This window comes from Podarcis erhardii, assembly GCF_964252035.2.
Source record: "Podarcis erhardii genome assembly, chromosome: 13".
NCBI classification, from domain to species: Eukaryota; Metazoa; Chordata; class Lepidosauria; order Squamata; family Lacertidae; genus Podarcis; species Podarcis erhardii.
The window spans coordinates 25,481,567-25,505,234 of NC_138502.1; the positions used below are offsets into that span (position 1 = coordinate 25,481,567).

A 23,668-nucleotide genomic window follows, 5' to 3' on the forward strand; every position below is an offset into this window, starting at 1 on the left:
TGAAATGAGAGAAGATATTGCAAGCTAAAGGTGCCAAGGGGAGACTTCCAACCGTCCATAAACTCAGCTGCATTTGAAAACCATAATCCAGTTATGTCAAGGGAGTGCAAAGTGCCTGAGGGACAATTCATAAATTATTTTTCAAGAAACATATACTCCTATGATATTTTACTTGTGCAGTTTTAAAAATATTAATAATACATGGTGACAAGACTATTCTTAAAAACATATTCATCATGCACATACTCTCATTAGGGAGTCAGATTTGATTGTGGGCCCCTCTCCATGGTGCTTTAATTTCCAAACATAAACCCTAGATTGTCCCTGTGTAAGGTAGCTAGCTATGTGTAAGGTAGCTAGCTATGTGTTGAGGCTTCAGACAATAAATAATGCCTTAATGGTGCTTAATTATGTGCTCTCAGATACTAAGAACTTGTAATGGTTCTAGGGGTTGCTCGTGCGTAAGCCGGTGCTTATCTCCCCGGCTGGGTGCAAACACCTGGCTGGGTTGCCTAAGTGAACCTTTTCTGTCCGGACAGCCACTTACCCGTGGCTGACTCAATCGCTGGCAGAATCCGTCAGTGGGTGTTTCTTAAACTTCTTCCAGCAAAGAAGCTCTTTGACGCCTAGTCTCCTCCTACTCTCTCTGCATGGAAGCCTTCTGCACAAGGAGGGTGTGGGCAACGGAGGACCCCTACTCTCCCCACTGGTCCCAGGCAAGGAGTCATGGGACCGCCTCGCCGCTTCCCCCATCTGCCCCCCTTCGCCACTTGTGCTACACTGATTCTCTTCCCCAGAAGATGGGCTGCTTCTCCCGATCCCTGGATGCTCTCTGGAATCCCTCTGGCTTTTGCTCTCTCCCTCCGGCACTGATGGCAGTTCCCTGACAGAACTGAACTATTATAGAATGAGAGATCGAGGGGGGTGGGGGAGAGAGAGAGAGAGAGAGAGAGAGAGAGAGAGAGAGAGGGAAGGAAGGAAGGAAGGAAGGAAGGAAGGAAGGAAGGAAGGAAGGAAGGAAGGAAGGAAATCTTACATGGATTCCTCAATCAAGGCCTGTGCTGGCTGTTCCAAGAAGGAGAGGTTGTTATAAAGGAAATAGACTTGAGAAACAATTCCCCCAATCACAAAATCTCCTGACTGGTAAAATTCATGAGGGATAGGATGAGGATCATTATATATGGAACAATTAATAGAATGAGTCTTGCATACAGTATGACACAGCATTATAAGCAGCAACATCACCACCAGCATGATTCTGTTGACAAAAAGTCCTCTCCAAATGTAGATTTCCATGTTTCCATCTACAGCATCCTGTAAGGCTAGGAATAGCTTTGCCACAGCCTCCCTTGAATTTTGGTTGATTCCATTGCTACACTGAGCCTTTTAGGGAATTTGTGTGCCCGTCTTATAGTTAAAAGTAGCTCCTTGTCGATCTGTGTTCCTGTACATAATTTTCTTTTTATTGCCTCACTGTATTCTCAACAGGAGACTGAGAAATACACATTTTCCTTTTCTTAAAAAATAGTCATACACGCCTCTTCATGTACAGGTATCTATTATTTTGCTTTAAAGTGTTTAAAAAAAAAAGTGTAACCTTGAGGATTTTCAATCAGCTTGTCCGAATGAGGGTGAGACAATGTGCAGCAATGAATGTGTAAATCAATAACTAATCAATGTGGCCTAATTTTTCACAGTAAGAAACTGGGAAGTGGAAGATGAAATGGGCAAGAAGAGAGGATAAGAATTGGGATTCACATAGTTTATATTGGGGTGGGGGTTAAAATCATGACAGAAAAATCTTGTGGAAGCAATGGCAGCATATAAAGGGGAAATGATCATTGAAAAAAAATGGCACTGCCTTACCTATGCCTAGATCCTGTTCTTAACAATATGTGTGGTTGTCCTCAGGTGTTGCTTGTTGATCTTGCGAATGGGCTTCGGTTGTCAATTGTGTAGGAAGACTTTTAAAAAACAGTAATTATGATTCTATCTTCCCCAGTGTGTTGCTGGTCTTTGAAGTTTGTTACCGCTAGGAGTTCCTCTCAAATTATAGAACAGTTATTTTCTTCTTAGAGGGATAATAACTAGTTTGTGATTCGATATAAGGATTTGCTGGAAAATAAAACTCCTAGGTGGTTATCACCAATGGAGGCTAAGGAGGTGAAGAAACTTAATATGGAATCTAAATGGCCAAAATATTTTGAAATTTTAGAGCAAGAAAGTGGCAAATTCAAATTACAGAGTTTTGAGAAAATAAAGTCCAAGGTACGAGACTGGCTCCATTATTATCAAATAATGGAGACTTTCAAACAAGACAGGAAAATTGGCTTTCAGGTGGAGAAATCGAAACTAGAAACAGAATTGTTAGAACCCAATACTAAGAATTTATCAAGAATGTATAATCTGTTGCTGAGGTGGAATACAATAGATGAGACAGTCAAGTCAGCTATGATTAAATGGGCACAGGACATAGGTCATGACATTATGTTTGCTGATTGGGAACAGTTATGGACCACCGGTATTAAATTTACGGCATGTAATGCCCTAAGAGAAAATATTATGAAAATGACTTACAGGTGGTACATGACCCCAGTCAAGCTTGCGAAGATTTATCATCTGCCCAATAATAAATGTTGGAAATGTAATGAGACTGAAGGCACCTTCTTTCACCTTTGGTGGACCTGCCCAAAAATTAAAGCCTTTTGGGAAATGATCTATAATGAAATTAAGAAGGTACTTAAATGTACATTTTATAAGAAACCAGAGGCATTTCTCTTGGGCATGGTCGGCCAATTGGTGTCAAAGAAGGATAGGACTTTTTTCATGTATGCCACTACAGCAGCAAGGATCCTTCTGGCAAAGTATTGGAAGACACAAGAACTACCTTCACTGGAAGAATGGCAGACGAAAGTGATCGACTTTATGGGACTGGCAGAAATGACTGGCAGAATCTGTGACCAAGAGAAAGAGACGGTGGAGGAAGACTGGAAGAAGTTTAAAGCATATCTTAGGAACTGTTACAAAATTGAGGAGTGCTAAAATGTCAAGGGGAAGGAAGATGCAGAATTACAGCTGAAATTGTTTGATGTTTTAAGGTGAAATTGAGAAAGATAATAAGTTTAAATTTAATTGGTAAAAAGGGTTGCTGAAAAACTGTAAGGGTGAGGTATGGGGAAGTCCGAGAAAGGAGGTTTATGAAAATGAGGTTGAGAAATTATATTTGTGTGTTTGTTTGTATTTGTTGATGTTTGTATGTTGTGGTTGTTTTGTCTTAAAATTGGAAAACTAATAAAAATTATTATATATATAAAAAAGATAATAACTAGTTTGTGGAAATTTGCCTGGTGACCCCAAGTTAACTTTGCCCAGGACTATATTTAAGTTTAACCACAGATCACTCAAAATTAGTATAATGTGAAAGCTGAGGTTTAACTTCAGTTACAACCTGGAGAATTTGAGGCTCAGCATTATGTTGGTATATAATAGCTCTTTATGTTGTCAGGGGGTTTTTTTGTATGTATTTCTCCTAATGTACCATTTTTAATGCAAGTTTGCCTAACATTTTTGCAATGCAATGTTCCACAATATAATGCATAATGTACATTCTCTTCACTAATATATGCATTTCTATGCACACTTTAGTCTAGTCTATGCATTATTACACACATTACTTGAATTGCAAAATTCAGAGACACACACATTTGGAAGGATAGTTGTGTTTTGCTTGCATATTGCGTCAGAAAGTGTGGATTAGGTAGGTTGACCTTTAAATGCAAACTAAACTAAATTTCTCCTCTCTCCCTGGGTATGACTCACAATCCTTGTTCTACCCATATTCTACTCTGGCACACACTGCTCCTAGAAGGCTGCTCATATGGGAATATGGCCCATGGGCCAAAACTCCCTATTCCTAGTGGAATTGTGGCAAGGAAGCAGTTGTGGCATGGCATGACCATGGTGGAGGGGGAGGTCCTCCCCCTAGCCTCAGCATGACAGATGGGGTCATTTCCTGCCTCTTCCATCATGCAGGATGCCACACCTATGACCCCTGGAGGGAAAAAAGACATCATGCCAGTATAGTTGCAGCATCTTTTTTAGCTAACATAGCAACATGGAAGGAGGAGAGGAATCTAGAAGCTTTTTCCATTCTCAAAGGTGCTACAGCTGCTGTATGGTTCCCTCTCCTGGCCCACAAGGCAAATGTTCCTATTTGGGAACTGGACATAGTTACAGGCAGCATAGGGCAGGGTGTCTATGAACAGTCTTGAGATGAATGCCAAATCCAGGTGGGCTCAGCCTCTGCCGAAACGAAAGCAGTTGTTCTCCAGTGTAAGCATTCATTGCTGGATCCTCATGAAATACAACCAAAACCAGTATTCCCAATGAAGTACATCTAAGACCTGGCTAAAGAGATGAGCTTACATTATTTTATATTTATTTTTATTAGTTGCTCTTTGTATTCAGTTCTGGCCTTGGGATAATGATCTACTAAACATACCCAAATTCTCATGAGATTCCTAGCAGAATAAATCACACAGGACACAGAATATTTGTTTAAGATTTTTGGCATTAATTTTGGCCACAATTTTATTGATTACAGCATGTGTGAGTGGTTGCTTAGCATTGGTTCAGACTACCTGAACCTGCACCAGCAGGAACAGGACTGACAACTGGAATCTCCAGAGGTCAGTAAGTGAAAACATACTTGGGGAGCACAGAGGCGGATTTCCGCCTCTTAGTTTACCCCCAAATGCTCCCAGGTACTCTGGCATGGCCCTACCCCTGAAAGCGGATCGGACAGAGCAAATTGAGCCCCTGGATTCCTTTAATGGAATTCCCTAGCAGCAGCAACAAAAATGAGGGCCAGGCACAGCCAATCCATAATCCCCTCCACCAAAAATGAACCAATGCCTAACTGCCAACCTTACAAAGTTGTGACGATTTGCTACATGGTAGGCAAAAACCAAATGGCACCAGCCAATCAGCCAATGGCAAAATTCCTACCGGGCCCCTACTCCAAAAACAGACCACGCCTAGACAGCCATAGCAAGGTCAAAAACACAACCTTAAATTATAGGGAGGGAGGGTGGGAGATCCACTGCACGATGAGAAAGACAAAGTACTTCGCCTTGTGCAGCCCCTGAAATAGCCCCTTAGTTGCCAATCAAACCCCAACCAACAGAAAATTTACCCCAGCAACAAAGGGGCAACCAATGAGGTGAGGAGGTCATCCAAATGGGTCTGCCCCAGCACCAAGAAGGCAGTTTGGTGAGCTCACCACAACAAGTGGCTCTCCATGATTTGGAGGACATGATTTCCAGTGAAGGATATATAAGAGCACAAAGAAGAGATGAACTTAGATTACTTCACTTCTTCATCCTTATTAGATGTTCCCTGCTGTTCAGCTCAGGCTTCAGCACAATGATGTAGCACTTTGGGGAAAAGATGCAACCCAGTAATCCAGCACCAGAGGACAAGATGGAGAAGATCTCCACAGCCACCATGTATTTTCCTTTGGTACTCAAGTAAGTTGGAATAAAAGTTAACCAAACACTGCAAAACACCAACATGCTGAAAGTGATAAATTTGGCCTCATTGAAACTGTCTGGTAACTTTCTGGCTAGGAAAGCCACAATGAAACTGAGAATGGAAAGGGAACCCATATATCCCAACACACATGAAAACATAGCAGGTGAACCCTCATTACATTCTAATACAATTTCCCCACTCGATGAGTACATGTCCATATCTGGAAATGGCGGAGAAGTAAGTAGCCAAACTATACAAATAGCTGCTTGAATGCAGGAACAGGAAAAGACCATAGAGTTTGCTAGTCCTTTTCCCACCCATTTCCTCATCTCGGATCCTGGTTTAGTTGCCATGAATGCCAGGACTACAGTGATAGTTTTTGCCAACACAGAGGAAAGGGCAACAGAAAAGGTTAAACCAAAAGCTGTTTGTCGCAGAAGGCAGATGGCCTTTCCAGGCTGTCCAATGAAAAGCAAGGAACAAAGGAAGCAAAGGAGGAGGGAGATGAGGAGGATGAAGGTGAGGGTCTGGTTGTTGGCTTTGACAATGGGAGTGGCCTTGTGCTTGATAAACGTTCCAAGGATTAAACTTGTAATCAAAGAAAAGGAAATAGCCAAAATAGTTAAGATGATCCCTAAATTTTCTTTATAAGACAGATAGCTTAGGACCTTGAGAATGCATTGAGTTTGGTCAATATTGGGGTGCTGGATTTCTGGACATTTGAAACAGGCATCCATGTCTGAAACAAAATGAAGTTATAATAAGTATTTCAAGATGCCGAACTACATCTTTCTGTAAGAATCAGTTACAACAATCAATGAATTTTGTATGCTTTTGATTTTGTTTTTACTAGCTCTAGAAAGAAAGAAAATAGAAATTGCATCTTTTTGCGTACCCATGGTTCTGAATTTACACATCGTTCTGTGCTGTGGTAATGTAGCGACTATGTGTTTTTCTGTATCTCAGTAATTCCATAATTCAGGGTGATTCATGAGAAGGAGAGGGAAGATATTGGGATCAAAGTTAAGGAGCTACTGGCAGGTTTTTTGGAAAAGGTGGTTAAATATATGGAGGCAGAATTGGGTGGTTTGTGAAAGAGCCTTATTTGTGGTGGCTCCAAAATGATAAAACTCCCTCCTCACAGAGATGTATTTGGCACTAAAACTTTATATATTTATATGTATATTATGGTTTCTTTGTAATTGTATTTTTAGTCTATGTAATTTGCCCTGGGACCTTAAGATGAAGTAGGGGCAAGAAATACCAGGAACAAACAAACAAAAAGGAATTGGGTATTTATTTTTTTTTGCTTCCTATGTATTTTGCTGGTGTTTTATGCTCCCTGTGTCTTTTGTGAAATTTACTGGTTATCCCTTATACCTTTCTGATTAGAGATCATCCCTTCTGGACATGGAGCACAATCATAACAGCAGAATTTCTCTTCCTCCTTCTTTTTCCTACTATAGCCAGGATAGCAGTTATCATTGCATACAGAAACTGGCATCACCTGCATGGAAATATGAAGGTGTGATTAGCAGCAAGGCGTCTATTAAACACAGTTTGCTTCATTGAAGACCAAAGAAGAGACCAAACTCTAAACTATTTTTCATGTATCCATGGGCCACAACTGCAACTCCCAAAACTGCAACTCCCAGAACTCGGCCAACAATATTGTTAACTCAAGCATCCCAAAATGCACAAACCAATCAACCCTGGGCATCCCATAGTTTCAGGCACTGGTACTAACTATCCCAGTAGACAAGGCTGGTGCTTGTAAGAAGTAAAAGGCTAAAGGTACCCCCTGACCGTTATGTCCAGTCGCGGACGACTCTGGGGTTGTGGCGCTCATCTCGCTCTATAGGCCGAGGGAGCCGGTGTTTGTCTGCAGACAGCTTCCGGGTCATGTGGCCAGCATGACTAAGCCAATTCTGGCAAACCAGAGCAGCAGACGGAAACGCCATTTACCTTCCCGCCGGAGCGGTACCTATTTATCTACTTGCACTTTGACGTGCTTTCGAACTGCTAGGTTGGCAGGAGCTGGGCCCGAGCAACGGGAGCTCACCCCATCGCGGGGATTCGAACCACCGACCTTCTGATCAGCAAGCCCTAGGCTCAGTGGTTTAGACCACAGCGCCACCCGCATCCCCCTTGTATGAAGTAGGGTGAACCAATTTACCTCAGGCGGCAGATCCAACCAACTCCCCTCCCCATCCTTTCCCTCACTATTGCACTGCTGCCACCCCTTCTGCAACTTTGCCCATGCTGCCACCACCACTCCCACAACAGTGCTCTTGCCCTCACAACTAATGCTGCCCCCTCGCTGCTGCTGCTGCTGCTGCTGCTGCTGCTGCTGCTTTCTTGTGGCAGCAGCATGGGTGCAGCCACAGGTGAGGATGCAGTTGTGGTGGTGGACGGCATGGGTGGCAGCCCATGAGGGGGAAGAAGGGACCCTGAATCTGCAGGGGGTGGGGTATGGCAGCATCAACAGTGGGAAGCAGCAGTGGGGAGGCATTTTGCATACAGAAGCAAAATGTTCCAGGCCACCCTTGCCAGTATAGGTGTCTGGTTATATGGACTCCATTCTTAGACCATATGCCACAAAAATGCCAAGGCATTTGTGGGACTTCCTGAGAAACTCAGCCAACAATATTGTTAATCCAGCCTGCTACACACTGGTCCAGTCAATAGTGTCTGCCATTTTATGGGACCTCTTCTTCTGTGCCACCAAAAACACAAATGTGCCTCTGGAGACCTGGAGGCTTTCAATATTTATGCATGCATAAATATTTATGCATTTAAAAAAACACTACAAAGTCATGTAAATATCAACAGAGTGTGCAATCTATGCAATTTATTTAAATGTCTAGCATAGGCCTATCAGCATAAGATATTGTTATCTATGTTCTGCTGTCCATGGCTTTAGGGATGCTTCTACCATAACCAGAGCATCAGTGCACAAATACCAACTACTGTTGACCACTGGACAACACACTGAAAAACAGCAAAAGAAAAACAAACAGAAAGATTCAGGAATTCTGCATAGATCTCTCCAGATGGTTTGAACACTGGATTATTATTCTGCTCAGAGTTCTGTTGCCTCTCCATACATGCTGAGATGACCAGCAAATGGTACCAGTTTATGACACAGTCTTAGCTGTGCTGAATGCTCTGCCATTTGCAGACTAAAAAGCAGCCCTGATATTCTAATTAAAGATGGTGGCAAAAAAAAAGGAGCTGTTGCCATCATGAACATGTTGGACTACAAATAGGAGGCTTAGAGACGACTCTCTACCCACATATTTTACAGGCTGCTATTTTCAGTCTTCAGTGAAAAATACTGGAATGAATGGCCAAACCTGATGAGTCATTACACTGGAATAATAGATCTGAGCCAGACACGTTTGATTCCATCAATTTAAAATAGTTTCTTTACAAAAATTGGAAGGAATTCTGGTTTGCTTTATTTAAAAATAATGCTAACTAGCGTAATTCATCAACTGAAGAGAATGAGGAACTGGCCAAGACTGAATATTTCACTTTGATGTACTCACCTGATTAAAGCTTTGATGCCACACAATTTGGCTCGCATTAATGATTAACTCTTTGCCCGGAGGAGCCTGAGGTTCCAGTTTTCCAACTTTCACTCTAACCACTGAACCATTGGGAAACATCAGCCAGTTTGTAACATCAAAACCTGTAACTAATTCTCCATTTTCATCAAAATGCACAGTGTCTCCAACACTGTTGTTGAATATGGTTCTTCTTAGAGAATAATGGACCTAGCTTGAAAAAGAATGTTAACAAGGGAATAACAGTTTCTTGAAATAATTTTAATATTTAGACTTCTTGGAAGTCTTGCCCTTTTTCAGACAGTATATTTATTCATTTTTATAAGAGTATTAATAAATCACCAACTCATGTCCTGACCAGAGACGAATGGTTGGTGAAGATGATGGACTACGCCAAAATGGCAAAAATGACCAGGAAAATCAGAAACCAGGAAGAGAGAAACTATAATAAGGAATGGGGGGGAAATACAAACTACCTAAGAGAACACTGTAAACAACTAAAAACTTTGGCAGGATTTGAGTAACATGTGTAATGTACAAAAAACTAAGATGGAATATTTTTTAAAAAAAAAAAACCCAGAGAAAATACTGTATATGATGCAGTTGAAAAAGATTGAAAATGGAAACCATGGAAAGATGGAAGGAAGTGTAAGGATTCAGGGAATCCTAAACGCTGATAATTATGTCTAATGTTTCAAATTAAATGCGTAGTGTAAAACTGAATAAAAAAGATCATAAAAATAAATAAATAAATCACCAACTCATAAATTCATGGCTATGTACCATAAAATTGTTAAAACATCATAACATTTTAAAATCATAAAGCACAGAACTAATGACCAACATTTCTCTTCCGTTTCTATTTTTGGCTGTAATTTTTCTCTGTTAGATTCCAGATAATGGGGGGAATCACCATCATATTATGTGCTTTGCACTATGTTTCAAAATTCTCTCTCTCTCTCTCTCTCTCTCTCTCTCACACACACACACACACACACACACACACACCAAAAAAACCTGATGCAACTGTTTTATGTTAGCTCAAGAATTCATATTATGTCTGGGGCATAAACTAGCCTGTTTTGTTATTATTGCTAAAGTATGGAATTGTAATTACCTGCCATGGTTGCATATTTTGAAATGCATGTCTCCCAACCAACCTTTTAAGTTTGGAACTGGATTTATATATAGCATTCAAAGCATAAGCTACAGCATAGACAGCATTGTAGATATTGTAGCTGTGGCCAGTCATGCTCGTTTCAAACAATATTCCAGAAATGCTCTCCAACTTTTCAGACCCAGTGCAACTTTTTTTTCCATCTTCCTCCTCCTCCTCCTCCTCCTTCTCCTCCCATTTAGACATTTTTAATGAACAGGTGAATGCCTGTTTCCAGAAGTCCTTGATAAACCCATCTTCTTTGTTCCAGTAAGGTCTTATCTTCTGAATGAACCTTTGGAATCCTGATGGCTCATTTGAGTGAACTGCGAAGGATATGGAACCATGAAAGGCTTGTATGTCCCAAATCTTTTGAACAGAGAGAGATGCAAAATCCCAGTGGGATGTAATAACCCATACTTTACTGAAAGGTGGCAGTGACGAGAAAGGTGCTAGAAACAGCAACACTCTCAAAACCTGAAAGGATGGAGGTTCTCCATATACAAAGACTGCCGTGGCTTTTCTCTCTGTGATAATGTGAAAGCTTCTCAGCCGCTGTATAAGCAAGGCTATTAACTCATCCACAAAAGAACGTTTTGGTATTCTTACTATGAAGGCATGACAGATATTGTTTTGGGAAAGCAGTGGCACCATTGTCTGTAAAAAGCGGTCCCCTTTGTCATCATTCACAGCCAAGAGCCCAACCCATGTCCATCCGAAATGCTGAAATAACTGCACAGCTCCCACGTATTGCTGGGCTTCATTGGGTACCATTTGGTACAAAAAGGGGAACAGCCTTTTGGTGCGTTTTGCTGTCAAAAATGACCCATAAGTGATCTGAAATAAAGAATATAAGTAACCTTCACATAAAATAAAAGTGTGTTAAATCTTGCTATCAAAGTGTTAGAATCTACTAGGCCATCAACAGTTAACAAAAATAGCTGTTAAGCCTCTTCTTAATCGTCACCTATTACCCTTTAGTAATTCATTCTCTCTTTGAATTGGGCTTACCATTAATACATTTCTCATAATTTTCAACCCAATATTGTCCTGTCCTGACTCCTTGAGCAGGAGAGTTCAAGTCTTTGCCCTCTTTGATGTGATGACCATTCAGATATTTGGCATTTGAAGAGTGCTTAAAATGTGCACCTCCCGCACAAAGTCTCTCTCTCTCTCTCTCTCTCTCTCTCTCTCTCTCTCTAATTTTTATTAAATTTTCTGTTTTACAATTTAAAGTACTCATTTTTACATCCCTAAGATATCAATGACTTCTCTTCTCTTTCCATGGTTTATTTTGCATATCATAAATCCCTGCATATTTTACAAAAACTATACCATTCAGTATTCCATTATTACATCGATCAAAACTTATTTGCACTGTTGAATTTATCTTAATGCTGCCAGCATTTTCAGCTGTACACAGTTATTTCCCATATATTCAATAAATGTTTTCCAATCTTCCCTAAACATATGTTATTCTTGTTCTCTTATTCTATATGTTAAGTCTGCAAGCTGCGCATATTCTGTCAATTTAAGTTGCTATTCTTCTTTGGTTGGGACCTCGCTCATTTCCATTTTGGGGCTAACAAAACACAGGCCGCAGTAGTGGCATACATAAATAACCTTTTTTGACACCTGGGAATTTCAGTCTGAATTATCCCCGACAGAAAGGACTCTGTTGGGGGGGGGGAGTACTTTCGATCATTTTTTTCAGTTCATTATGTATCATTTCCCATAATTCTCCTATTCTCCCGGTTAACTATACCCAGTTTCCTTGACCTTCTCCCATTCCCATCTCCCTTTAAGAAAGATCCAGGTAGGCTGAAACAGGTTCAAAAGAGGACAGTGAAGAAAATGGCAGCACTTTACTGCCCATGACCTGAAAACTATTGATCTATTACTGCAATGCAAAATGGCATTAGTCTTTCATCTGATAATTATTTTACCATTATGACCTACCTCTAGTATATTTGCTAACAAAAATAAAATAGGGGAACTTTTCAAATGCTTGATTGAAATCATATGGTGTGGCATTGTTGTGAAACCTACAAACCTCTACTGACAGCTTACCTGTGGAGTCTTGTGGACTGCTGAAATGATTGCCACGTTGGCAGAGATTTCAGAGACACATCCTGCAATGAAAGCAATCAGATTGCTCTGGTTGTCACACTTGAAGTTTGGGGTAAATCTATGGTGTGCAGAAAGCAGGCTCAGGGTGGCCTTATAGGTCATCCTTGCAGAATAGTAGCTATCGAGGATGCGGAACCCCAGAGACATATTTGATAAGATGTTGGGATTCTCATTGATCTCTTTGACAGCAAATGCTAATGCCAGAATATGCTGGTAGTTCTTAGGTACTGATCTGTAATAAGAGCTACAGTTGTTTAATGGAGTAATAAGAAAAACAAGGGGAGAAAGGATTTTTCCCACTTGTTCTGTTCCGCTGCCCATTCCACCTTGGTGTCCACCAGTGGGGCATATATGAAGCCTGTTCAGGCTGAAAGAGTCAGTCTGCATAGCACTTCTGAATCATGCACACACTTGGTGCCTTGGGAGGGGAGAACCACCCTATTTAAGGGCTGAATGGCTGCCTCTCTCCCTCTTCTTTTCCTTAGAGCTACACCCTCTGCACCTCCCTGTCTCTCATTTTGATTTGTAGCTTCAGGGCCAAATACAGTGGTACCTTGGTTCTTGAATGTAATCTGTTCCGGAAGTCCATTCAACTTCCAATACGTTCAAAAACCATGGTGCAGCTTCTGAGAGGCGCCGGCACCCCAGAAACAATAGCTGACAGTCGCATCAGACGTTCAGCTTCCAAAAAACGTTCGAAAACCAGAACACTTACTTCCAGGTTTTTGGCGTTTGGGAGCCAAAATGTTTGAGTACCAAGGCGTTCAAGAACCAAGGTTCTGCTGTAGTAACTGTTGGCTGGCCCACCTTGTCTGTGAGCTGTGGTTTGATTTTTTTTTTCCTGAATAGTGGGGTGATAAGCAGTAGATGTCTCAGGGACGGATCTACTATGAAAAAAGCACTCCCTGTAACAGTTTCAATCAAACAAGAAATATACAATAAGTTAAAGTCAACTGAAGCAAAAGATAACGGATCATTTTTATGGATCGTAATGTTGCTTAATGATGAGCTCTCAGTCATTGCGATCTGAACTATTATAAAATATGAGGCAAAAGGGGAAAATGCCTTACATTGGTTCATCAATCAATATATGTGCTGGCTGCTCCGTGAAAGAGAGGTTGTTATAGAGGAAGAAGACTTGAGAAACAATCCCACCAATGACAAAATCTCCTGGTTGGTAAAATTCATGAGGAATAGGATGAGGATCATCAAATATGGAACAATTAATAGAATGGATCTTGCATACAGTATGACACAGCGTTACAAGCAGCAACATCACCACCAGCACAATTTGGTTAACAAAAAGTCCCCTCCGAACGTAGATTCCCATGTTCCCATCTACAGCATCATATGAGACTATGACCAGTTTTGCTACAATTTTCCTTAAATTGTGGTTGATTTTGCTGCTACACTTGGTTATAGCTTGATTTGTGGGATAATATGTGTGCCAGTACTCTAGTCATATATTTATTAATGGCTCATTGTACACCGGTGTCGTTGAACAGATTGTTTTCTTTATCTCTTCACTTTATCATCCAGCACTGAGTGACTTTTTTCTATTACTTTTTTCTATTAAATCTAGTCATGTGTTTACCCTCTTCATCTATGGATATAAATAACTTTGTCCTTTGCGTACCAAGGTAGAAAAGCTTTCTCAGAGAATTATCTATCAGCTTGCCCCCCAAAATACAAAGTATATGAAAGAGAAGCAGTGGATTAGCAGGAAGCAGGAAGAAAAATAGAAGATGAACAGAGTAATTACAAAGAATGTGAAACAGGGATACTCATGGTTTACATTTGTGGCTTAAGGATCATGGTGGAGTCAGCCAGTGGAAGTGTACACCATCATTTAAAGGGGACATCATCGTAGAAACAATGACAGAGCCTATACCTACATCAGCATCTGAATAACAGAAGGGTTTTATAGCTTTTTCCAGATTCTGATTGTTGTTCTTGCTAATGGGCTATGGAAATCCATTATGTCAGAGGATGAAAACCAGTAATTTTGACAATGATAGGGGTGATTAGCCCTCAAAGTATGATTGGCTTTTTAAGTTGCATCATGTTTGATGAAGCTGCTAGGAATTTTCCCCCTGTAGAATGATTAATTTCCTCTTAGAGAGCTATTAACTAAGTCATTGGACATTCCCCCATTGGCTCCAGGCTATTAAGCATCCTTCTGTTATTCTTATACAGTCATACCTCTTGTTACGTTTGCTTCAGGTTAAATCTTTTCAGGTTGCGTCCCGTGGCAACCCAGAAGTACTGGAAAGGGTTACTTCCGGGTTTCGCCACTCACACATGCACAGATGTTCAAAATGATGTCACGTGCATGCACAGAAGCGGCGAATCACAACCCACACAGACACGGGTTGCATTCTGCTTATTTTGTGAACGGGGCTCCGAAACGGATCCTGTTCACAACCAGAGGTACCACTGTATGTATTTACTTATGAAGTACTACTGCTTCTGGATGAACTTATGCAAACAGAAACACAATTTGCTTACAATCTGACTTTTGACAGGTTGCATGGGAATAAAGGCAAGAGTCGTGGCCATTGCTCTGTGACCCACACAGACTTTTATCCATAATGTAAGTAGCACTCAAAGCAAAAAAAGTTTTTTTGGGGGGGCTGAAACCCTAGAAATTAATAAATACTAGTGAAGGAACAGGTTACCCAAGCCTGAACGCAGAGCGACCCGAACCATGCCCCAGTAACTCCCGCATTCCTTCTTCAGGGGTCCATTAGCTAAAATCCATTAACTTGAGCACTTGAGCCAATGTATAACAGGAACCCAGCTGTACAAACAAAGCCTCTCCCTTATCAGTCCAGGAAGGCTTAGTGATGGATGGCCTTGTCAGTTCCGAGTGGAACGAGTGGAGACGCGATGGAAGATCTGATTCTTATCTTGTAGGTTGTAAATATCCTGGCCACGCTGACGCACAGACTTTGCCTGTCAGGCCTGTCAGCCCCCGGGCCCAGAGACGGCACCAGGGGAAACTCCTATAGCTGGGTGACCTTCTTGCCCTAAGATAAGCACACAGGAACCGGAATATCTGTATATGCTCAAGGATGCTCAAGGAGATCAACTTACTCACGAGGCAGGATTCCTGGGGAAGGGGCAGAGGGGGTCTGGAGGGAATATATACTGGATGAAAATTCTCTTTCAGTGTGCTTGCTGTGAACTGACCACGCAAGTGCCTTTCTGCTGCTCCGGAGAGCAGAAATAAAAAACTCTTTCTCTAAACCAACCTCTGTGTCTTTTGACTCCTTCTTCCCTCTCCGGAAGCAACGCTCACCCAACCAATCGGTAAAGTCTAAGAAGGCTACACTAGGATTTTGATTATTTGGGTTATGAAGGGAGAATGCAAGCTGCAGAGTAATTCCTGGGCTAGCCTATGCAAAATGACCTGGCTCAACTGGGGCCATTAAGGAACAATAGAGGGCCATTGAGAGACATTGGCAAGGCAAGAGAAGGATCTCTGCCTCCTGCCCTCAGATGTAAACAGAGACTGGGTTTGGAAGGTGGCCAGGGTAACTGGGTGTAAGCTGACAGGAAAATAAAGTTTTGATTCAGGTAGGTAGCCGTGTTGGTCTGACACAGTCGAAATATCAAAATAATAAAATAATAAATTGTGCAGTAGCACCTTAGAGACCAACTAAGTTTGTTCTTGGTATAAGCTTTTGTGTGCATACAGACTTCTTCAGATACACTGAAAGAGAAGTCACCAGACCCTTGTATATAGTGGGAGGGTGGGGTGGGGTTTTTCTCAGGAGGTTAGTAGGAGATGGGTGATTGACTCAATGTGTATGGTAAACCTGTTGACGACTGTTAACTACTGCAATTAGTCCTACAGGAAAAAGCAAGAGATAGTATGCAGATGATTAGCATATGTAATGAGACAGGAATCCAATATCTCTATTCAGACCAGGTCTCTCCAGTTTAGGGATAAGTTGTAATTCAGCAATTTCTCTTTCAAGTCTGTTTCTGAAATTCTTTTGTAATAAGACAGCTGTTTTGAGATCCTGTATTGAATGTCCTGGGAGACTGAAGTGTTCTCCTACTGACTTCTGTACTGTATAGTGATGATATGTTTTCATAACGTCTGAGTAAAGAGAGGCTGAGAGTAACACCATAACCATAAAACATATTTTTCAGAAAATATGTTTCTTTTCTTGTTTTATTTATTAAAGCCATTTCTATACCACTTCACATTTTGGAGAGGGTTGTGTTGTATTTAAGGCAGCCATCCTATGCACAATAAGTGCAAAAAGCAAGCCTTTGTAAGTTAAGCTTGTCTAAAGATAGATTCCTATTCAGTGGCAGAGGTCCTGCGGCTGCTCTTTCTAAACCTGGCACAAGGAAAGCAAGCCTTTAAAATAGTGTTTTGCGCCAGGTTGCCAGGAACGAGCAACTAGCAGTAACGTACCTTTGGCTAAACTACGTTTGGAGATTTAGTGCCTGCTGAGCCAGGAATGAGTCCACTGAGTTGGTGATCATCCTAAATTGCTCATCTCAGTGGATCTACACTTGGAGGAACATACCAAAGCTTCCTTGGGACCTTGAGCATGTAATGAAGAACCAGTACCACTGACCTATGACCTTTCCCAAAAGGAAATCCATGAATGTCAAAAGTGTGTTTTTTTTCTCCAGAGATGGGAAATTTTTCATCGTAGTCTCTCTCAGACCTAGTTACAGATAGGTAGCCGTGTTGGTCTGCCATAGTCAAAACAAAATAAAAAAATTCCTTCCAGTAGCACCTTAAAGACCAACTAGAACTAATTTAGTTGGTCTTTAAGGTGCTACTGGAAGGAATTTTTTTTTTTTCTCTCAGACCTGTCCTACAGCCTTTTTTATTTTTTTTACTGAAGGGCTATAAGCTGAAGTCTTTAATGGCAAGTTATGCTTCCAGACAACGCTATCCAGTGCATAGTAAATACTTCCTTTCATGAATGACAAACAGGTGTTCTCCAGCAATGCCATAGAGGCTTTGAGCTGAGTCCCCTGTAATTACCATAAGGACGGGAGTTAACTTTGGGACTTGCAGAGTCCTCTCTGGAAATGGAGTGATTAATAAGAAAATAAATAATATGCTTTGTGAAGGGCGGTATAAATACTCCCATGCACTCCAGTACCAGGGTCTCAGGAGTAACAAGGCTCCATCAGACTGATTTCTGGTACTCTGTGTTTGATAATGCTGGATTTGGTCTTATCTGCAAACAGAATGATCATTTGGGTCAGTCAAAACAGTCTGGTGCAATTACAGGGATTATAAAGATTGAGATTTCCCTGTTTACATCTCCTGCAACCTGTGTTCATTTGTACTCAGGATGTTGATGTTAGTATTAATGTTGCTGCTTCTACTGCCTCACACAGCATGCCAAAACCAGAAGGTTCAATGTGGGATGCAGCACTCCCAGTCTTCTCTTCCCGGATATTATCAGTCAGGAGATTTCATCTTTGGATGCATTGTTCCAGTTGCCTTCAACAAACATTCTCGTGGGCCACAACAATTATCTAAAACGTTTGTATAAAGAAAAATTTCTCCCTGATACTCTACTTCTGTCTAGACGGTTGGAGAGCCAGGCCGATCTAATTGAAGACTAGATCTAGATTGCATTCTGTAGCTGAAAGGGAATAGATGCAACAGTGCACCTTTGCAAACCTGGCTTGAACACTGCAAAGTAATTTCACTTTGAAAACGTGACCATGCATTAGGAAGAGAAAAGGAGGGAAACTGCACAGAAATCTCATGATCTGTGTGTGAATAGAAAAAAAAATAGCCTCCAGACAATGTGTGCTGCAGGCAGCATTAATTAAAGAGGGGAACTGCAAGGAAGAAGGTCTTTTCCTCCTGTGTAAAAAGTCACTTGGCATATATTGAGGCTTTAAATTATTATTCTTCATTCATTTTACATCTCCAATCTCTTCAAGCTCTCTTCCCTATTGGACTTTCTTTCATTCCAGGATGAAGTGAATAGAAATATGACTAACCTCCAGGCAATTGCTTACTAGAATGTGGGGTAGGCAACGTTAATTAAAGAGGCATTTTTCCCTGTAAAGGTGTTTTTCCATGTACAAAAAAGCCACCCTGTATTGCGAGTTTTTTATTAGGTATTTTGCGGTTTTATATCTTGATTTTATTCTGTGAACTGAGACCCGCAGGTATAGGGTGGTATATAAATTCAAAGAATAAAACTAATACTACTAATAATAATGTTAGTTAATATAGGCTTGTGGACTGATATGCTTGTCTTATTCCTGTTTTACCTACTACAGTTTAAAGACGCATAGTGTATATTTTCACGAATGACAAAAAAAATCAAAAATTAGAAAGTGTAGAATATGTTTAAGACACAAAATGTTGATCTCTTTTTAGCATACCGACTGAGAACTACCAGCAGATGCATTAGGAAGAGAAAGGGATAGAAGCTGCACAGGAATCTAATGATCTATATGCGTGAATAGGCAAGGGCTTATTGGAGTGTGTTGCAGGCAACAATATTTAAAGAGGAGGCCTTTTTAAAAAATCCATAATACAGGTTCGGAAAGTGTATAAGATGTTTATGAAACAAAATGTCAATCTCTTTTAAGCATAATAACTGAGAACTACCAGCACATCCTGGCTTTGGCATTTGCTGTAAAGGAGATCAATGAAAACCCCCAGATCCTACCCAATAGTACACTTGGATTTGGCATCCATGACAGCTATATGAATCCAAATTGGATTTCTCGTGCCGTAATGGAATTTATTTCTCCCAAAAACAATTTTCTCCCCTATTACAACTGTGATATCCAGAACAATCTACTGGCAGTCATTGGGGAACTGACATCTGAATTCTCCCACTCAATATCAACTGTTTTCAATATTTACAAGATTCTACAGGTAAATCCTCTCATTTCTAAATAGCATACAGGCTTCCTCTACCTTTCATTCTAGAAATGCACTAATCCCAATTATGTAGACTTGTCCAGAAATGGGGGAGATATTAAATTCACATGTAAAGGCAAACTTACCTAATTTTCACATTCCGAAACAAGATCTGAACTAAAAAATAAAATAAAATACAGCCAGCTTTTGAAATTTATGTTTCTCCTGATTTTGCAATGCATACAAAAATGCATATACTGGTGTAAAAGTGTGTGTATGAGTGCATATATATTAGAGAATTGCATTGCAATAAGGGAATATTGCTTTGCTAAAAGGTCTATATTTTGAGAAATTCACAAATGTTGATGAATTTTCATCACAAACAGATGTGAAAATATAGAGTACAGAAGGGAAGACTGGAAAAGTAAGATACTGAGAGAAGCTGAAATTGCCAAGTTTCCTCATTCTTTTTTGACATTGGCATCTGCCTAGGGCTAAGGAACAGAACTGCAGTTAAGACAATGCCTTTCCCACTTGGATGAAAGTGCAACCATTTCCCCATTATGTCAGCACTTTTACAACATAGCATGGATGGATGAAGGTGTGACGAGCATGACGGCACTTTTTCCTCTCATGCCGTTGGGCCCACTCTCACTCAGATAAATCCACACACACACACCACAAACAACCCTTTACCTGAAGGTTTCTTTTCCTTTCCTCTTAAAATTCTAGCCCAGAGTAGCCTGTGGGGGACCTTTGTGAGGGGATAATTAGTAAGTTGGAGTCTCAGACGGGTTTTCTTTAAATAAGCAATAAAGATTTATTTAAGGCAAGATAGTATATAAAACAAATGGGTTAAATGTAGGTTACTTCAGGAATACAGTACAATTTTGCTTTAATTCATCCTCAGTTGTTTTTGCGTTATAGGTTTGGCTCCTTTATACGGTGATACAGTGGTACCTCGGGTTACATACGCTTCAGGTTACATACGCTTCAGGTTACAGACTCCGCTAACCCAGAAATAGTACCTTGGGTTAAGAACTTTGTTTCAGGATGAGAACAGAAATCGTGCTCCGGCGGCGCGGCGGCAGCAGGAGGCCCCATTAGCTAAAGTGGTGCTTTAGGTTAAGAACAGTTTCAGGTTAAGAACAGACCTCTAATTAAGTACTTAACCCAAGGTACCACTGTACTTTCTTTCAATTATCCACCCCTTTTAACAATCCTGCTCCTGAGGTACTTTAAATAATAGACCAAAGGGCTCTCCACATTCCCTCCCTTCACTGGGGCTGGGGGTTTCTTTTTTTCCTTAGAAGCATCTCTCCCCTCCAGACTAGATTTGAGTCCCAAGTAGGCTGTTCCTTTCCAGCTCCTACTTTTCCTGGCCCAACCTCTGCCTCCCAGTAAAATTCTGGTCTATTCCTCCTACAAGACACCACACTGTCCTTCACAATACACTCAGAGTGGAAGTTGTTTTTCCCCCAGAACCAACTCTTTCTCCCATTCACTCTTTATACCTCAACCTGTCTCCCGGCTTCTCCAACCTCAATTCCAACCCACCTCAACCAACCATCTCAACAATCTCTCTCTTTTCACATCCTCTCCTTTTAAACTCTCCCTCCTAGAACCACGGCCAATCAGAGGCTGCCATTTGTTTACCATTTGCTGGCAGGGAAAGAAAGGGGGGGGGACACACTTGTTGATCCAACCTGTCCTGCAAAACCAACTGTTTCATCACAGAAGGCTAATAAAATTAAGTTATTTTCTTCCCCTTCCCCAAGATAACATCTGTATTGTTGTCTTTCCATTTATATGCTATCAAACCAACAAGGAAATATTCATACAACAGTGTGGCATAAGAACTCAGCAAAATGTAATGCTTCCCAAAGAGAACATTTTAGAAGAATTTAGAAGAAACTTTTTTAAAACTCCATTAAAATGTTGGGACAATCAATATGGCTAGCATATGGAACAAATGTTATTTTAAAATACAGTATTGTACAAATGCACCCCCTCTCATAAACAGATAACATGAATGTCATTAAAACATATTTCTCTCTATCCCCACCTTGCATCTTTAGCTGATGTATAATTCCGGTTCAGTGATCATGGATAACCCAAAACTCTTTTCCTTCTATGAAATGGTTCCAAATAGATCCCTTCAGTACAAAGGGATTCTCCAATTACTTCATCACTTCAAGTGGAGATGGGTTGGATTCATTGAAGAGAACGGGGAAATTTTAGAATGGTTCAAACAGAACATGGTTCCTGAATTTTCCAAGCGTGGCATCTGTTTTGCAGTCATGGAATCCTTCAGCAGCTTGTTTTATGATGCTGTGAAGGGGGATTTTGTCAGAGATGTCCTGCAATTTTATGATAAGGTCATGAACAACGAAGCCAATGTTTTGGTCATCTCTGGGGATGTTAAATCCCTGATCTTACTGAGATGGTTGTTAAGCCCAGAAATCACAAAACAAAAGTCCAAAGGCAAAGTCTGGATTCTGACAGTCATGATGGAGTTAAAATCCTTTCCTATGGAAGGGTGGGACATACAAGACGTCCATGGTGCTATTGCACTTTCCCTTCACTCTAATGAAATTTGGGGATTTCGACCATTCATTCAGGGGAGAAAGCCTTCCACCACTGAAACAGATGGTTTTATCAAAGACTTTTGGGCTCAGGCATTTGGCTGTTCATTCCAGGATTCTGTTTCAGGCATCGTGAGTGCTGATATCTGCACTGGAGAGGAAAAGCTCGAGAACCTTCCTGGGCATGTCTTCCCAATGAATGTAACTGGCTACAGCTACAGTATCTACAATGGTGTCTATGCTGTGGCACATGCTTTACATGTCCTGCACTCATCCATATCCAACAGTAAGAGTATGATGCTGGGAAAGAGAAGAAAGTTTCATAAAGAGCAGCCTTGGCAGGTAGTGGACTCAACTTCTTAAGGGGGAGGGGGTAATGCATTACCATGGTTAAATAATTTCCCAAGAGTTAAGTACCAAAGGTACATCATTCTATAGAAATTTTCTTTTAAGTCATAACGCAGTGCATATGTTAACCCTTCAGTTCACATGTGTTCCTACTGTTCCATTTGTATATTGTACCCAAAATTTCCTCACCCATTTAATTATGCATTCTTTAACTTGTTCTTCTTGCATTTCACTTTTCAACAATAATTTCTACATTTTTGCAATAATATATTCATCAACTGTACACAACTGTATTTTGAAATTTGTCTCTTTTTTTTGTTCTCTACCAAAGGTCTTTTTATCTATCTAAAATCTCTCAGTTAGTTGTAAATGAGCAAACCATTGGAGACTGTAACTTTCTCTTGCTAGTTGTTCACTTGTTTTAATTCTACAGTCCCCTCGATGCCACTCTAATCATTCTCTCTTTTTTGGTATTTTTTTTTATTAAGGTTTCTAGAGAAAAATACAAAACTTAACTTAATATCTGGCTCCGGCAGCAACACGGGCTGGGCTGGCATGGTGGACTCTGTTCACTCTCTGTGTGGGCTCTGCAGATGTCCGTCCGTCCCCCCCCCCCGGTTGTCCTGCCCCCAGTGCCTGCAACCTGCCCAATGCTGATGCTGGGAGCCGTAGAGTTCCTTGTACTCCAGTTGCAACTTTTCCACGACGTTTTTCTCTTTTCCTTTTCAATCCAGCTCCACCACTTTCTGAAATCCGTGTCGTTTAACAACAGTGCTGGTGAAAAGGTGTCCTTTGACCAGAAAGGGGAGCTTGTTCAAGGATTTGACATTGTAAATTGGGTCACATTTCCCAATCAGTCTTTCATTCGAGCAAAGGTTGGGAAGATGGATCCCTGGGCACTTCCAGATGAACAATTTGCGATCAGCGAAGTTTCCATAGTATGGCACAGCTGGTTTAACCAGGTGGGGTTTAAACGCAGATCTTTTGGGAAGTGTCCCAATTTTGGAAGTTGGAAGAGTTTTCTCTGTCTTAACAACGAATCCTTAACATGTTTTAAGTACTGGATTTAGTCTCAAGACAAACTGTAATATGCAAATGCCTTTATCACACAGATAAAGGACTCGGTATCTTTGTTGCTGTTGTTACAGTCCTTAAAATTGTTTATGCTACACATTTAATGAGGTGGTTCTCAAAATCAGTCACAAATTTTGAAATGCAAAACAAATGTGATTCTCCCCCCCTTAACCTTTAAATTGTATGGTGTATAAGCAATACTAGTTTTCTTGCACATGATAGTAAGCTACAGCTTAGGATCCCAGGTAACAAGGCCTCTAAATGCAAAAAATACCCAAAACCTAAACCAACAAGACAGACTCCAGATCAGACATTTTCATCCAGTGGAACCTTGGTTCTCGAACAGCTTAGTTGACGAACAAATCGGCTCCCAAACGCCAAAAACCTGGAGGTAAGTGTT

At 40.8% G+C, this 23,668-nt stretch overlaps 1 protein-coding gene across 1 annotated transcript; it reads right to left on the reverse strand.

Moving 5' to 3' along the window:
• Window positions 1-5,369: 5,369 nt before the first annotated feature.
• On the reverse strand, window positions 5,370-12,534 carry LOC309327046 (vomeronasal type-2 receptor 26-like; the record flags this gene model as incomplete). The annotated part of the gene is made up of 5 exons (XM_081836082.1): window positions 5,370-6,271; window positions 6,913-7,039; window positions 9,084-9,311; window positions 10,219-11,094; window positions 12,328-12,534. The coding sequence occupies 5 exons, from the start codon at window positions 12,532-12,534 to the stop codon at window positions 5,370-5,372; spliced, it is 2,340 nt and encodes a 779-aa protein (XP_081692208.1).
• Window positions 12,535-23,668: the final 11,134 nt, after the last annotated feature.